The following is a 15,188-nucleotide window of genomic DNA, read 5'->3' on the forward strand; positions in this document are numbered from 1 at the left end:
TCTGCTTTTGCTGGCTTCTTTCATCTAACAGTGTGGTCTTGTAGTTCATCCCCGTTGTAGCATGAATTCAACTCTTTTTTTTTTTTTTTGGTTTTGGTTTTGGTTTTTCGAGACAGGGTTTCTCTGTGTAGCCCTGGCTGTCCTGGAACTCACTCTGTAGACCAGGCTGGCCTTGAACTCAGAAATCCACCTGCCTCTGCCTCCCAAGTGCTGGGATTAAAGGTGTGCACCACCATGCCCTCAACTCATTTTTTTAAAATAAATATTGTCTTGTGTGTGTGTCTGTGTGTCTGTGTGTCTGTGTTTTGTTTTTCCCTCCAGTTGTTGATGAATACATGAGTTGCTCTTGCCTTTAGAATAATGCGGTAGGAATGTGAATATTTCTCTTTCATCCATGCGTTCAGATAACTGGGGAAATTCTTACAAATAGAATTGCTGAATCATACCATATCCCTCACTTGTCTTTGTGGTTGGTTATCTGGTTGGAATTTCTTTTCCTGTGATTTGGCTTTTTAGCTTATTGTGTGCCCTTACGAGGCAGAGAGAGTCACTTACAGATTATTGTTAGATGCTGTTTTTCTGTTTTCTTGAATCCATTCTGCCAATTTAGTCTGTTGCAGAGCATTGAGCCCGGGAGTTGTACATGTTGAGCAAGTGCTCTACCACTAAGCACTGTCCCAGCCTGTGCAGCTCGCTCACACTGGTCTCACACTTGCTACTTAGAACATTTAGAAATGTTTCCTTCCTGCTAAACCATTTGTGTGTAATTAAAGTGAGAGAGAGTAGTTTTGTGTTCTCATTTTGTCATAGCTTTGTGTGAGTGCATATTGTGCACATGTGTGTATCTTTTTCTCTGTGTGTTTGTGTGAGTGTGTGTGTGAACTCAGAGGAGAGAGGAGGGCATCAGGTATCCTACCCTATTGCTTTCTGCTTTTCCCCCTTGAGACAGATAAATGGCATCTGGGGTATTTTGTGTCTAGGCTAGTGGTGGGCAAGGATTTTCCTGTCAGACCTTCTTAGGTTAGGCAGAAGAATGAACATGAACTGGTCAAAATAAATAACTGTTTTTTTTTTTAATTATATACATTTTTACCTCTGGTGTCATATTTAAAATGAAACATTTAATTTAAAAATGTAATACATTTGAATATATTATTTTCTTTCTTTTTTTCTTTAAAGGAGCTGTGGCCCTCAAGAACCTTGTAATTAAAGAAAATGCATTGGTATGTCTTGCTTATGGAAATTTATGATATTAGTGCATTTAATTGCTACACTTATTTCTAATTTAACATGCCACCATAAAAAAATTACTTAACTATGAAAAAGATTTTGAAAGTTGTTTTTATAAAATGTGAATTTGCAAAGTAGGTCTTTAAATCGTAAAAGATAGAAACTGAATGTACTGCTTTCTCATTTAAAATATTTCTATTTATTTCTCTCCATGTAGTATTACTGTGTAGAGTTTAACTTGTCATCTGGTTTATTTAACATATAACATGAAGTATATTAAACTCTGTGATGTGAACTGTATTCACAATCTTTTGCAACTCTTCCAGCGTCTGTTTTCACAACTCTTTCACATTGCCAAGAGAAACTCTAAGTATTGAATAATAACTTCTGTTCTTGATTTCCACTGGCCTTGGGGATATTTCGTCATTGTACACTGCTACTATACTCATTAAATAATTTTCTAAACTTTGTCTTCCATCCCTACAAATTTACTTCATCCAAATGATACCATGTCATATTCGCACATTGTTGTATGTTTTCTTGGGTCATCCAACTTGTAGCATGGTGCCATTTCTTTTTACGACCTAATAGTCTCCCTCTATGTCACCTTTTTGGGTTTCCATTCAGCCTTATTTTTTTTCCCTCTAGCTTTTGATGAACACTTAGGTTGTTTCTGCTTTGGGTTGTTTCAAGTGGAGCTGCAGCAGATACTTGCTTATGCTCACATAGATCTTTAAGGGTCTGCTTTCAGATTTTTGAGTATATACTTGAGTGAGTGTTTGGCTTTTCTAATACACTTAGCTTTTCCCAGAATGACCCAAGGGTTTTTCTTGCAGCAGCTGAACCACTTTACATTCCCTTCCTAGCAAGTTCTCAATTTTTGACATTTCTCAAATCTTGGAAAAATTACTTTGTATTTTACGAGTTAACCACTATCTTAGTAGATATGAAGTGGTATCTTGATGTCTTTCTTGATGAGCAGTTCTCAGGTAATTACTATTTTCTGAATAGCTAGTGATGTTGAGCATCTTCTCACATACTTGTTCCTGTCTGCCTATGTTCTTTGAAGAGATCTCTATTTAAATCCTTTGTGTGTGTCTATGTTTCAGATGCTCTCACTATGTTCTCTTTGCTGGCTTGGCACTCACTATGCCAGGCTGGTGTTGAACTTAGAGATTTCCCTGCCTTTCCCTTCCAAGCGCTGGGATTAAAGGCATTAGCCAACATACCCAGTTTGCCTTTGTTTTAAAAAATAGAATATAAAATTTATTTAAACCTGCTCACAGAGTTCTATGTGATCAACAATAATAGAATTTGCTAGGATTTAAACAAACTTAGGACAATGATTTAAAATTATAGTATAGCTTTGGGTTAAGCTTTGATTTAGCTTTATTTAGTTAGAGCAGTTTTTAAAAAAGAAATTTTATTCTCTAAACAAAATGTGAAATATATACAGTTTTCTACCGCTATTTTTAATTTATGTTTCAATTATAGTATATTTCATTGCATTTTGCTAATTAAATGTGAAATCATTTACAACTACTATGCACCAAAATTTAACTTAAGTTTTTCAAATAACATGTTGCAGTTCACAATTATTCAAATACTACTAGTGAGTGTTCTGTTGTGTGCTGAGGAATCAATATTGATCATGTGTTAAAACTAAATATGCTAATTTTCATGATAATAAGATTATTTCTTTGCCTTCTGTGTAGTCAAATGTTTTCCTCATCTGTGAGTGTCCTAGGTTGGGTTACTATTGGCGTATTAAAGCTCCAGGACCCAAAGCAACTTTGGCTTAAACTTCCACATTATTGTTCACTATTGAAGGAAGTCAGGGCAGGAACTCAGATAGGGCAGGCACCTGGATGTGGGAGCCAAGTCCATGGAGTAGTGCTGACTACTGGACTCCTCCGATGGCTTGGCCTGCTCGGGCCTGCTTTCTTATAGGACCCGGGACCACCAACCCAATAATGGCACCACCCACAACAGGCTAAAAACTCCCCCATCAGTCACTCATTAAAACAAACAAACAAACAAACAAACAAACAAACAAACAAAAACTGTTTGCCTACAGCCCAGTCTTGTGGAGGCATTTTCTCAGTTGGGGTTCCCTTCTCTCAGGTAACTCTAGCTTGTGTCAAGCTAACAGAAAACTAACCAGTATAACTGACCACTTGTCAACGTGATATACAAACACATCGCTGTTAAGCCACAACTTTTCTTGTTCATACTCACAATTACCTATTAATATTGATATCACAGTATAAAATATTTGTAATTTAAAAGTCCCATGTAGAGTCACACAGTAAATAACTAAATGAGAATGAGCCAAAGTGAAATTCATGTTGATCTCTAGTAGAATTCTAAAACTTTCTCTTTAGAAGACTTTATGATTTCCTAGTAACTGAAACATATCATTTACCCACACATTACAATGCAAAGTTGCCCAGTGTTTTTGCTGAAATGCCATTTCTGGATACCTATTTTTCGTAAAGGACTTAACACAATGGTAACTATAAAGGCTTAAAAATGACTATATAGCACAATAAAAACATCTGCTCTTCCTTATACTCTGTGTTTGTAAAGTCAGATATAGCCGGCCATTTTATCATAACACAATAGGTAGTGATCAGGACACTCACCAACATCATCAAGAGGTGGCCTCACTTGAGTAGTCAGCGTTATTTATTTGGCCAGTTACACCCTTGTCTTGTGATGCAGGATGTATTCACCAATAGTCAGAATATACTACCTTGCTGGGCGCAGTGGCGCATGCCTTTAATCCCAGCACCTGGGAGGCAGAGGTAGGTGGATTTCTGAGTTCGAGGCCAGCCTGGTCTACAGAATGAGTTCCAGGACAGCCAGGGCTACACAGAGAAACCCTGTCTTGGGAAAAAAAAAAAAAAAAGAATATACTACCTCTATGTAGAGAGGTTGCTAAGAATAGCCTCTATAGAGAGGCTACTAGAATCTCTACAAACTTTCCCAGTCTTCCTAACTCTCTATGCAAAGGTATATTTGCTCCAAATACTGAATGTGGCTACAAACATGGCAAGAGAAGAAGAAAAAATAACAAATCATCCTGTTAGAGATAACAATTTTTCATATTTCTCATGGTGAGCTAAAAACTATAAATGTTCATTTAATATCCATTTCTTCATGAGATCTTTTTTAATCAGGAAATCTTCATGAATATATTTAAACAGATAGGTTATACTTTGTTAGGGGCTGACTACAATGTTTTTCTAAGCTGTATATTAAAAAAAAAATTTGGAGGAAAGATTACTTTGTTTTCCTATTTTAATACTGAAGAGATCACCATCCTGACCATCACCATCAATCTTCCTCCTCTTCCTCCTCCTCCTCCTCTTCTTCCTCCTCCCCCCCCCCTCTCCTCCCTCCTCCTTTTCCTTCTCTTTCCCCCTCCTTGCGACTGAGTGGTTTCCACCTAAAATCCCAGCATTAGTGAATGAAGCTAGTCTGTACTACCTGGAATTTTCCAGGCCAGCTAGAGCTATGTTGTGAACCTGTCTTCAAAAACAAGGTTGGTAGCTCAATCCTTCAGTCTCAGCACTCAGGGCGCAGAGGCCCAAGAATCTATGAGTTCCAGGCCCCAGCCTGGCATCTTAAAAATGAGGTTTTGTTGGTGTGATTAAAGTTTTTGAGCTCTTTCATTCTGCATAATGATACCTGATCAGCTTCTTGATTTACAGCATTTCCCCTCTTCTGATATTTGGCTAATCTATTGATAGTGTTCTTTGATATATAAATATTTTTAATTTGATGAAGGACAATTCATCCTTTTTACATTGCTTATGTTCTTGTTATCATTTCCATAAAGATTTTTTTGTATTTTCCTTTAAATATAAAGCTTTAGTTCTTGTGTTTAGTTTTGATCCATGCTGAGTTTTATGTATTGTATAGTTCAGAGATTCTACTTTTTATTTTTACTGTTTGCTACCCATGTTCCCCAGCACCGATTATTGTTAGAACTGTTCTCCCAATGAGTAGGAGAAACAATTGTGAAATTATTATTTTGTAAAATGCCAATTTAGGGAAATCAAGCCTTAATCTATATAAAAGCTCTTCTGTTTGTTACTACTTAAGTATATATTTAGCCATTTACTTTGGAAAGAGAGGCTTTTGGTTATTAAAATATTACATTTAAATGAATACTGAAGGTAAAGAATATGTAAGGTAACTAAAATATCTTGAGGTAATTTTAGGAAGAAAATAATTATCTCTATTTTTGAATTATATGGATAATTTTTTTTGATAAATTTACTTTTCTTTATAGCATGAATTGGATGTACCATTCAAAGTTAAAGTTGGTCATATAGGTAAGCAGTATTTATCCTTGGGGTGTTCTTGGTGGGCATACAGTGTAAATAAAAAACCTGTTGTTGCTGAATTGTGGTTTTCCTAATGTTTATGAGCATTAATTGAAAATAAATTTGTATGCTTTTATGTAGAACTTGGTGTATGCAGTATTTGAACAATAATTGCTCATTTTAGTGGATCTTAATGTTGAGTTGAGAGTCAAAGCAGTATGCAACAGACCTTAAGGAACTATGTCCATTTCTGTGTTTCTGACTAGTTAGCTTGGTATTATTGGATAAGTTCAAAGTGCACAACATCCAGGTTTGGATCACATAGACACTATCCAGGACCAAATGAGCTTGATTGTGCTGTAAAGAATTTCCAGGTTTTTTATTCTAGAAAATAAAGTGCTTTTTTCTTTGTTTGTTTGTTTTGTTTTGGGTTACTTTACCTATGTTTGTAATTTACTAAAGTATGAATTTAAATCAGATAAAGAATGAACTTAGTAGTTCATGTATTGGTAGAGCATAAACTAAATGTAAAAATTTAACATGTTTAGTAAAACTGTCTGGTAGGATCCCTAGCTTGTTCTCTTGTGCATTTATTTAAATGTCAGAGAGGTTGATTGAGATCATAGTGTCTTAAGTTGGAACTTTCAGTTTAGTGTTATTTTTTTTAGTTCCTGTAGTTGGATTTATATAGTGTTATGCTGTGAGAGTATCTGAGAAACTTACATAAAACTATTGGGATGGCTGTCTTCCCAACTTTGTATATTGTACTTACCGTTACTATTAGACTATATACCACCGAAAACTTTTGTCATTGTTAGAATGTAAATTGTCTTGTTCCTTTAATGAGAGTTTAGCATAGTTAAGAAGTAGAAAATAGCAGCAGTTATTTTCCTTCTGACATGTTAGTTATTGGCTGTTTCTGATAGTGCAGGCTGGTAATTTTCTTTTGTTTTGAAGGCTTGTAACCATAGTGTAAGGATTTTTTGTAATTCAAGTTGATTTGATTTCATTTACTGCAACACAGTAATCTAAGGACTATATACTTGGGTGGAATATTCATACTATATTGTAAAACAGCCTTATAAATAAATGTGTTATATGTTGTTTTTAAACATTTGCCAGAAGTTACTTGTTTTACATTGATGATTTTTGAATTTTAGTGTATGTCAGTGTAACCTCAATTCAACAAAAAATTTAAAATATACCAAGAGAGGTTGAGAGCCTGAGTAGTTCTGTTTCTCATTGCAGTGACAGAGTGCCTGACAGAAGCACCAGAGGGAAGGAAGGCTTGGGTTGGTTGGTTTGAGGGTGCAGATCATCATGACATACAAGGGGTGACAGCAGGAGAATGACACGCCTGTCGCATTTTGTCAGTAGTCAGGAAGAGGAAAGGAATGCTGTGTTCAGTTCTCTTTCTCCTCCTTTCTCAGTGTGGGATTCTAGACCTTGAGATTGTATTGCTTGCCTTTATAATGTTTTTCCTCCTCTGCTAATTTCCTTTGGAAATTATCTTATGGACATTCTCAGAGGCTTGTTTCATAGGTGGTTGCAAATCCTGTCAAGTTGATAATCAGTATTAATCATCGCAGGGTTAATTCCAACATCATCATGAAAAACTGTATAAAACAAAATATATGTTTATGTTTATACATATATAGAAGAACAGTAGATAAACCCATTTTATTAAGAGCTTGTTTTTTCCCTTTTTAAAAGCTCACAAGAAGTTAATTTTCAGATACTAGAAATAGAAAGTTCACTAGACAAACAGAATCAATTAAGATGTTAATTGTATATATTTCTCATAGTATGTGCCATCCTTTAATAATATATTTCATTTGTATATGTTGCTTTTATTGTGTTCCTAGTACTTTATTTTTGTATTTATTGTTGTATATGCCACAGTATATTCCCTGATATATTTGTTGAATGAAAAAGTACCCATTTCTAAGTTAGTTGTATAAAAGTACAGTTAATTTTATAGGATTGTATGCTTCCTCTGACACTATTGCTTGTTCTCCATAACTTTCAAAGATTTCTTCTAATGCTTTATAGTAATCGATTGGTAGATGTATGTTGAATGAACAATATTCTTGTCTTTATTATTTTAATGTAGGTAGTCTTAAACTTAAAATTCCATGGAAAAACCTTTATACTCAACCAGTTGAAGCTGTTTTGGAAGAAATTTTTTTACTCATAGTGCCTTCTTCTAGTAAGTCATTTGAAATTTATAATTTAGATTATTTTTAGATGGAAAAATTGTTATATTTTATATTTTTGTTCTAAGAACTCTTGGTGAAGATTTTAGCATCTCAATTTAGGATTTGTTGGTTCCGATTGAATTGCTTTTTTGTTTGTTTGTTTTAATTATCAGTAGATTTTTTTCATATTATTTTCAATGTTGATTTTTGGAATTGAGTATATTTAAATTTGAAGTCATTGAATATTTTACATGATTTTTATAGGAATACAGTATGATCCTATCAAAGAAGAAAAGCAACTCATGGAAGCAAAGCAACAGGAACTAAAAAGAATAGAAAAAGCAAAACAGAAAGTATTTGATAAAGGTAAAATATCAATAAACTGGTAGTAAATATTTATTATATTAGCATATTGTTTTTGGCTGGATGTATTGAGATTATGTTACAAGCAGGAAACAATCTTATTACCTGGAAAGTTACATGTTTTGTGTGTTTTGTTACATATGCCGAAATTTTACCTTACAAAATTTAGGGCAAATAATTGTGAGGATAAAGTCAGTTTTTAATATTAGTAAGTTTACCAAGCACATCTTATTACCTTTCTAGCCTTTGTCTTTATATCCCCCTTATATTGATTAGTCTTGAATATACTTAGTCCTTAAATGTGTTTATGTTTGCCTTAATCTATCCCCCCCTCAGTTCATTGTAGGTCAATGACTCATGACAGTCCATTGATCATCAGTGGAAGGGGAGTCCCATAGAAACCTAATTTTTTCAACTATGCCTTTGTTACTATCACTAGGGACTTTCTATATCTTTATTCTCACATCTTTCCTTTGTAGGTCTTTCCTCTTAGCTTATAAATATACTATATCCAATTCTTATTTTAAATCATAAAATTTTTCCACTCATCTGCTTTTCTTCAACATTGTTCTTCATTGAATAGCTACATATTTTAAGATTGTATAAATGATGAGTTAAATATTCCTACAATATTCTGATTTATGTTATTTTTCTGAGGGAAGAAAAGGGTGCTGCTTTTTAAAAATTTATTATTAATTTTTTCTTAATGAGAGAAAGGCCTTGCTGTATGGCCTAGCCTGGCCTGGAATCCAGCAAGTATCCCTGGTTTTCCTTGGATTCATAGTGGTCTTGTGTTTGTCTCCTTAGTTGCAGGTGTCTGGCCTCTATCTGACTATGAGGTTGTTTGTTTGTTTGTGTGTTTTGTCCTTAGTAAAAACTAAAATAAACTCCCAATAATTCATATTTTACCTCTTGGCAAACATCAATGGAAACTTAACATAATCTGTGGGAATATCACATGTTATTCTACTTTCTTTGACATATTTCTCTCATATTCTTTGTAGTCATCCATTTCCCTAGTCCTCCCTTTCCTAAGTCTGCTAGACCTTTTCCTTTGAAAATTACTTTGTCAAGATAATACATACACACGCACATGCACACACAGATTTAAAAATAACATAGTACGATAAGACTCAATACTTTATAAAAACCAAGTTTGTTAAAAACCAAGTTTGTATCCATCCCTTTAGCCATTCCCTAGAGAAGTACCTTATTACATGACTAGGATGTGAGCTCACAGCTACATTAGGCTGCTTATCTTAATGTGTACACACTTTCTTTTATGTTGACTGTGACAGTCGACCAAGTGTTGTAAATGTTTACTACCGAGGCAGATATTCTGCTCTAGTAACACTTTGTTTGTTTGTTTGTTTGTTTGTTTGTATGATTGTTTGTATATGGTGAGGCAGGGTTTTGCTGCATATGTCTGGCTGGTCTGGAACTCAAAAAGATTTGCCTGCCTCTGCCTCTCTGCCTCTCTGCCTCTCTGCCTCTCTGCCTCTCTGCCTCTCTGCCTCTCTGCCTCTCTGCCTCTCTGCCTCTCTGCCTCTGCCTCTCTGCCTCTCTGCCTCTCTGCCTCTCTGCCTCTCTGCCTCTCTGCCTCTCTGCCTCTCTGCCTCTCTGCCTCTCTGCCTCTCTGCCTCTCTGCCTCTCTGCCTCTCTGCCTCTCTGCCTCTCTGCCTCTGCCTCTCTGCCTCTCTGCCTCTCTGCCTCTGCCTCTCTGCCTCTCTGCCTCTGCCTCTCTGCCTCTCTGCATCTCTGCCTCTCTGCCTCTCTGCCTCTCTGCATCTCTGCCTCTCTGCCTCTCTGCCTCTGCCTCTCTGCCTCTCTGCCTCTCTGCATCTCTGCCTCTCTGCCTCTCTGCCTCTCTGCCTCTGCCTCTCTGCCTCTCTGCCTCTGCCTCTGCCTCTCTGCCTCTCTGCCTCTCTGCCTCTCTGCCTCTCTGCCTCTCTGCCTCTCTGCCTCTCTGCCTCTCTGCCTCTCTGCCTCTCTGCCTCTCTGCCTCTGCCTCTCTGCCTCTCTGCCTCTGCCTCTCTGCCTCTCTGCCTCTCTGCCTCTGCCTCTCTGCCTCTCTGTGCCTCTGCCTCTCTGCCTCTCTGCATCTCTGCCTCTCTGCCTCTCTGCCTCTCTGCATCTCTGCCTCTCTGCCTCTCTGCCTCTCTGCCTCTCTGCCTCTCTGCCTCTCTGCCTCTCTGCCTCTGCCTCTCTGCCTCTCTGCCTCTCTGTGCCTCTGCCTCTCTGCCTCTCTGCATCTCTGCCTCTCTGCCTCTCTGCCTCTCTGCCTCTCTGCCTCTCTGCCTCTCTGCCTCTGCCTCTCTGCCTCTCTGCCTCTGCCTCTGCCTCTCTGCCTCTCTGCCTCTCTGCCTCTCTGCCTCTCTGCCTCTCTGCCTCTCTGCCTCTGCCTCTCTGCCTCTCTGCCTCTCTGTGCCTCTGCCTCTCTGCCTCTCTGCATCTCTGCCTCTCTGCCTCTCTGCCTCTCTGCCTCTCTGCCTCTCTGCCTCTCTGCCTCTCTGCCTCTCTGCCTCTCTGCCTCTCTGCCTCTCTGCCTCTCTGCCTCTCTGCCTCTCTGCCTCTCTGCCTCTCCTCTGCCGGGCTGGGCGAAGGGGAATCCTACACATTTGACTGCTTATCAGAATGATTTTTTTTTTTTTTTTTTTGAGACAGGGTTTGTCTGTCTGTCTTGAAACTGGCTGTTCTGGAACTCACTCTGTAGACCGACCATGCTGGCCTCAAACTCAGAAATCCGCCTGCCTCTGCCTCCCAGGTGCTGGGAGTGTGCACCACCACTGCCCGGCTATCATACAGATCTTAAACTAATTATTTAAAGTAATTTTAATTATAATTTTATTTTACATGTAGGGGTGTTTTGTCGAAAAGTACGTGTGCAACATTTGCATGCATGGTGTCTGGGTATGTCAGAAGGGGGGCAAGTGCAGTTACTCCACCTTGTGGGTCTGGGAATTCAACCTGAAACAGCAGCCAGTGCTCTTAACCAGAGCCATCTCTCTAGCCCTACACTGAGTTCTGTAATACCCCTTCCCATTAAGGACACTCCCAGATGGCCATTTTGTTTAGTGTGATTTATAGTCCCTGAATCTTTCGTTGTCCTGGTTTTAAACTATCTTCCGTTTCAATGACAACACCATCCTGGGTTGTTTACGATTTAAATTTCTTTTTCAGTTTGGCTGAAGCCATCTTCTTTTTTGTTGCTTTTCCCCAAGTCTTTCACCTTCTTCTGGCCTCGTGGATTTACCATTTTTGTTTGTTTTCTTTTCCTTTATTTTTTTCCTTAATGATGCCTTACTGAAAAATGGAAATTCATACAATATTGACCATGTTTAATGAGAATTTATTAGGTCCAAAATACTAATATTTAGTTCTATTTAAAACACTGATGATGCCTCAGTATCAGGATAAAGTCTAAGTGCTTCAGCAAGATGTATTAGATTTAAGCTCACATTGGAGGCATCTACACTTCCCTCCCCTTCATTCCTGAGTCTGCATCTGGCAGCCTCGTCCCCTGCCATGCTGACTGCTCCATAGTTTACTGTCACAGTCTCCCCACTCTGCAGTTTACTTTTTAAATTCAGTATTGTTTTGAAAGTTCTCAACATTAGGGTAACAGTTAAATATTTTAAGATGTGAGTAATGTTCCTGCAGCAACAGTATAGAATGAGAAGAAAGATAATTCTAGGATTAAGTTTAAGGGAACCTGCCACCTCGTGATTGTACAGAGGAAGAAGACACAAACAAGGCTATCAAAGGATGGCAGAAGGAAAATTGAAGTTTATGGTTGCATGGGAAAGGAGCCATATTAAGAAGCAAATAATATCCCACGTCCTGATGGGATTTCAGCTAATATAAAAATGATCATTTTATTTTTGACATCTGGGTCATGTGTTACCTTAAAAATAGTTGGAATCAAATGATGATGACAGAGGAATTGTGGATTGCTGTAGATACGCAGGTGAGGGCAGGTAAAAGATAGAGCTGTGATTGGGCAGTGGAAAAGGAAGGCGGGCTGAGAGTTTTAGAGACAGGACAGAGAGACAGAGAAGAGAAAAGGACAGAGAAAGATGAAGAGGACGAACTAGATCAATGTGGCTTGAAATAGCCACAGGTAGCTATGAGTATCATAGAAGAGCAATAGAATAACATAGGGTAATTTGTCCAGTCTAAGTGGACAGCTTGTGTTTATATCAATTGAGTTTTGAGTTCTTTGAGTGGGCGTTTTATGAGTTAAGAATTTACTGTTATAAATCTGACTGATAATTTACAAGCCTCTGCAGTTTGGATTTGACTGGGTTACAGGTTTGTGACAACTAGCCACAGGGTGCGGATGACTAGGAATGTGAGCGGGTTCAGCAGCAAGTGAACCATGGGGATAGCCATGGGGGCGGGGAGACCGCTGTGGCCTGAGAGTAGCCTGTGCTAGCATGGATTGTTTTTTAATAATTACACACAACAAGGAGTTATCTTCCTATACCTTTACTTCCAAGGTGTGCTAGAAGTAGAGAGCTGTGTGAGTGTTTGAGGCTTCCACACCTCCCTACCCTCCTCTGCTCCTTCTATGTCCCTTATCCCTCTCACATGTATGACCACTTCTATAATAACAGTAGTAATTATTACTTTAATAATAATTATTAAACAATATTAAAACTATTTAGAAGTTTAATATATATGTTTATTCATATATTATATACAATATAAAATATTTATAAATTTAATACATAATATAAATTTGATAAATTGAATTATTAAATAATAATAATAATAATTCTCTGTGTGTGCACATACACAGTGTATGTATAAATGCAACCTGCTCAATCTATTTAGAGTTACGCTGATGTACGTATGTTCAGGTCTGACATCTTGGGATTGGATGACCTTTTATGAGGCTTTTCTTATGAGGAAAACACTGATTCTCCCTTTCTAAGCAGTCATTCATTGTCTGTAGGTCTTGATGTAGGGATGGGGCCTTCTGAGTCTCCTTATCAATGTTGGCATGTCAGCTAATGCTGTTATTGTGCAGTTATTGTTTAGGTAATCATGTTGTTAACAATTGTATGGTTGGGTTTTCTGACAATTGTAGAAGACACTGTGTCATGGCCGATGTGCTTGTCCTCTGGCCCTTACATTCAGGTTATAAAGTTTAGCACCAGTAAGTTTAACACAGTTGGCTGCAGTCTAATGAGACAGGAAGCTAGCTTTGAAACATTGTGCATTTAGTTGCTTTGAGAGAGAGAGAGAGAGAGAGAGAGAGAGAGAGAGAGAGAGAGAGATACCTTTGATATGAGAGATTTGGCAAATCTCAAGTGATCTATTTAAAGTGTTTTACATTTTAACAAGGAAATATGTTACTTTAATATATGGATAATTATAGGGTTTGTGTTTCATTCAATTTAAAAAGGAATATTTGCAATTTTAGAAAAACCTCAGGAGGAGAAACAGGACACTTTTACAGAAAAGTTAATTACTCAAATCATACAGAACCTTCAAGTGCAAATCTCCAATATCCATATTCGTTATGAAGATGATGTAAGTATTGTATCCTCATGTATGTATTTGACTACGTGTGGCTTTTGCTCTGTAGTGGGCAGCTTAGTAAATACAGAGAGCTGATGGCCATGAAGTCTTTTTGTTTTATCGTTGTTTTCAAAGAGAACTTGATTAGACTTTGCTAAACTGTTTGAACATTGAGTTATGAAGGCAGTGTCTTGTGAGTTAATGAGTTCCACAGATTTTTGCCTCCAGCAAAGATCACTGGCTTGAGAATAAATAGAGCTAACTTAACTTCTCTTCAGTAGTTTATTGTTTTAAATACTTACTTAGTTGCTGTTCTAGTTTTTTTTTTTTTTTTTTTTCTGTTGCTGTGATAAATACCCTGACAAACGCATCTTCCCTGCACAGCATTTCTTTCCTTATTGATTGATTACATACCAATTGCAGCCCCTCCCTCCTCTGCTCTCAGTCCTGACAAATTCCTCCCCTCACTACCAAGTCCAGCCTTGGGTGCCACCCTGCCCTGGGACATCCAGTTGCATCAGGACTAAGCATCCTCTCCCACAGAGGCCCAGTCAGGCTGTCCAGCTAGAGGAAGGGAATCCAATGGCAGGCATCAGAGTCAGAGACATCTCCTCCTTCATAAGGAATCCACATGAAGACCAAGCTGCACATCTGCTACAAAAGTGTAGGGGGCCTGATAAAAGCATCTTTGAGAGAGAAACGTCTTACTGTCTACAATTCAGGTCACAATCCATCATTGCAGAAAGTCAGGGCAAGAATGTGAAGCAGAGAGTTGCATGCACATTTGTCAAAGCAGAAACAGTGAATATGCATGCCTATATTCAGCTCACTTTTGCCACTTTTACCCAGCACAAGACCCAAACCCAGGGGTGATGTCATCCAAAGAGGGCTGCATGCCAGTTAATATCATCAAGACATTCACCCCACCTTAAACACTTGACAATTCCTCATTGGGATCCTCTGCTCAGGTGATTCCCGATTGTGGCAAGTTCACTATTAAAGATAACCATTCAATTTGCATTAAATGTTGTTGTATCATTTTTTAAGAGCTGTAACATTTTTGACAAGTTTACTAAATCCTGTGTGGTAGAAAAGGCACAACTCCAGTACATGCGACCTAGAGAATTGTCATTGACCTGGCTTTCTCTTGGTTCTTAGAAGAAACAACTCTTTAAAGAGCCTCCTTGGATTCAAACATTTTTTTAACAATTAAAATTTAACAAGAAGTTGGATTTTTACAATGAAAATATACATAGATTTTTGCATGTACCTTTCTCCTTTACCCTTTTAAAATAAAGTTATTCTTATAACACAAGTTTCATGAACTAACACTTTACACCTGTGAGAGGCACTCAACAGCTATGCATGTGAGAGAGCTTCCAGATGCTGCAGCTTTAAAGATGACAGAAGAGTCTGAGATTGAAACAAAACAAAGTCCAGTGTATACATGGAAAGACCAAGTCTATTTAAAAAATACTCAAAGGAGTATGTCTTTGAGTCTATAAAGTATTTACTATTATTTTACATGCTAAAGTGC

General features: G+C 37.8%; 1 protein-coding gene across 3 annotated transcripts in view; it reads left to right on the top strand.

The window, feature by feature from the left end:
• Vps13a (vacuolar protein sorting 13 homolog A) overlaps positions 1 to 15,188 on the top strand; it is a 173,855-nt gene that overhangs the window by 12,724 nt on the left and 145,943 nt on the right. For all 3 annotated transcript variants that reach the window (XM_021151796.2, XM_021151798.3, XM_021151797.2), the window contains exons 2-6: positions 1,180 to 1,223; positions 5,531 to 5,573; positions 7,678 to 7,773; positions 8,027 to 8,128; positions 13,554 to 13,663. In XM_021151796.2, coding sequence (XP_021007455.1) covers positions 1,180 to 1,223; positions 5,531 to 5,573; positions 7,678 to 7,773; positions 8,027 to 8,128; positions 13,554 to 13,663 — 395 coding nt within the window. The remainder of the gene's footprint in view (positions 1 to 1,179; positions 1,224 to 5,530; positions 5,574 to 7,677; positions 7,774 to 8,026; positions 8,129 to 13,553; positions 13,664 to 15,188) is intronic.

This window comes from Mus caroli, unplaced genomic scaffold (assembly GCF_978045245.1).
Source record: "Mus caroli unplaced genomic scaffold, Mus_caroli_1 scaffold_20, whole genome shotgun sequence".
In the NCBI taxonomy this organism is placed as follows: domain Eukaryota; kingdom Metazoa; phylum Chordata; class Mammalia; order Rodentia; family Muridae; genus Mus; species Mus caroli.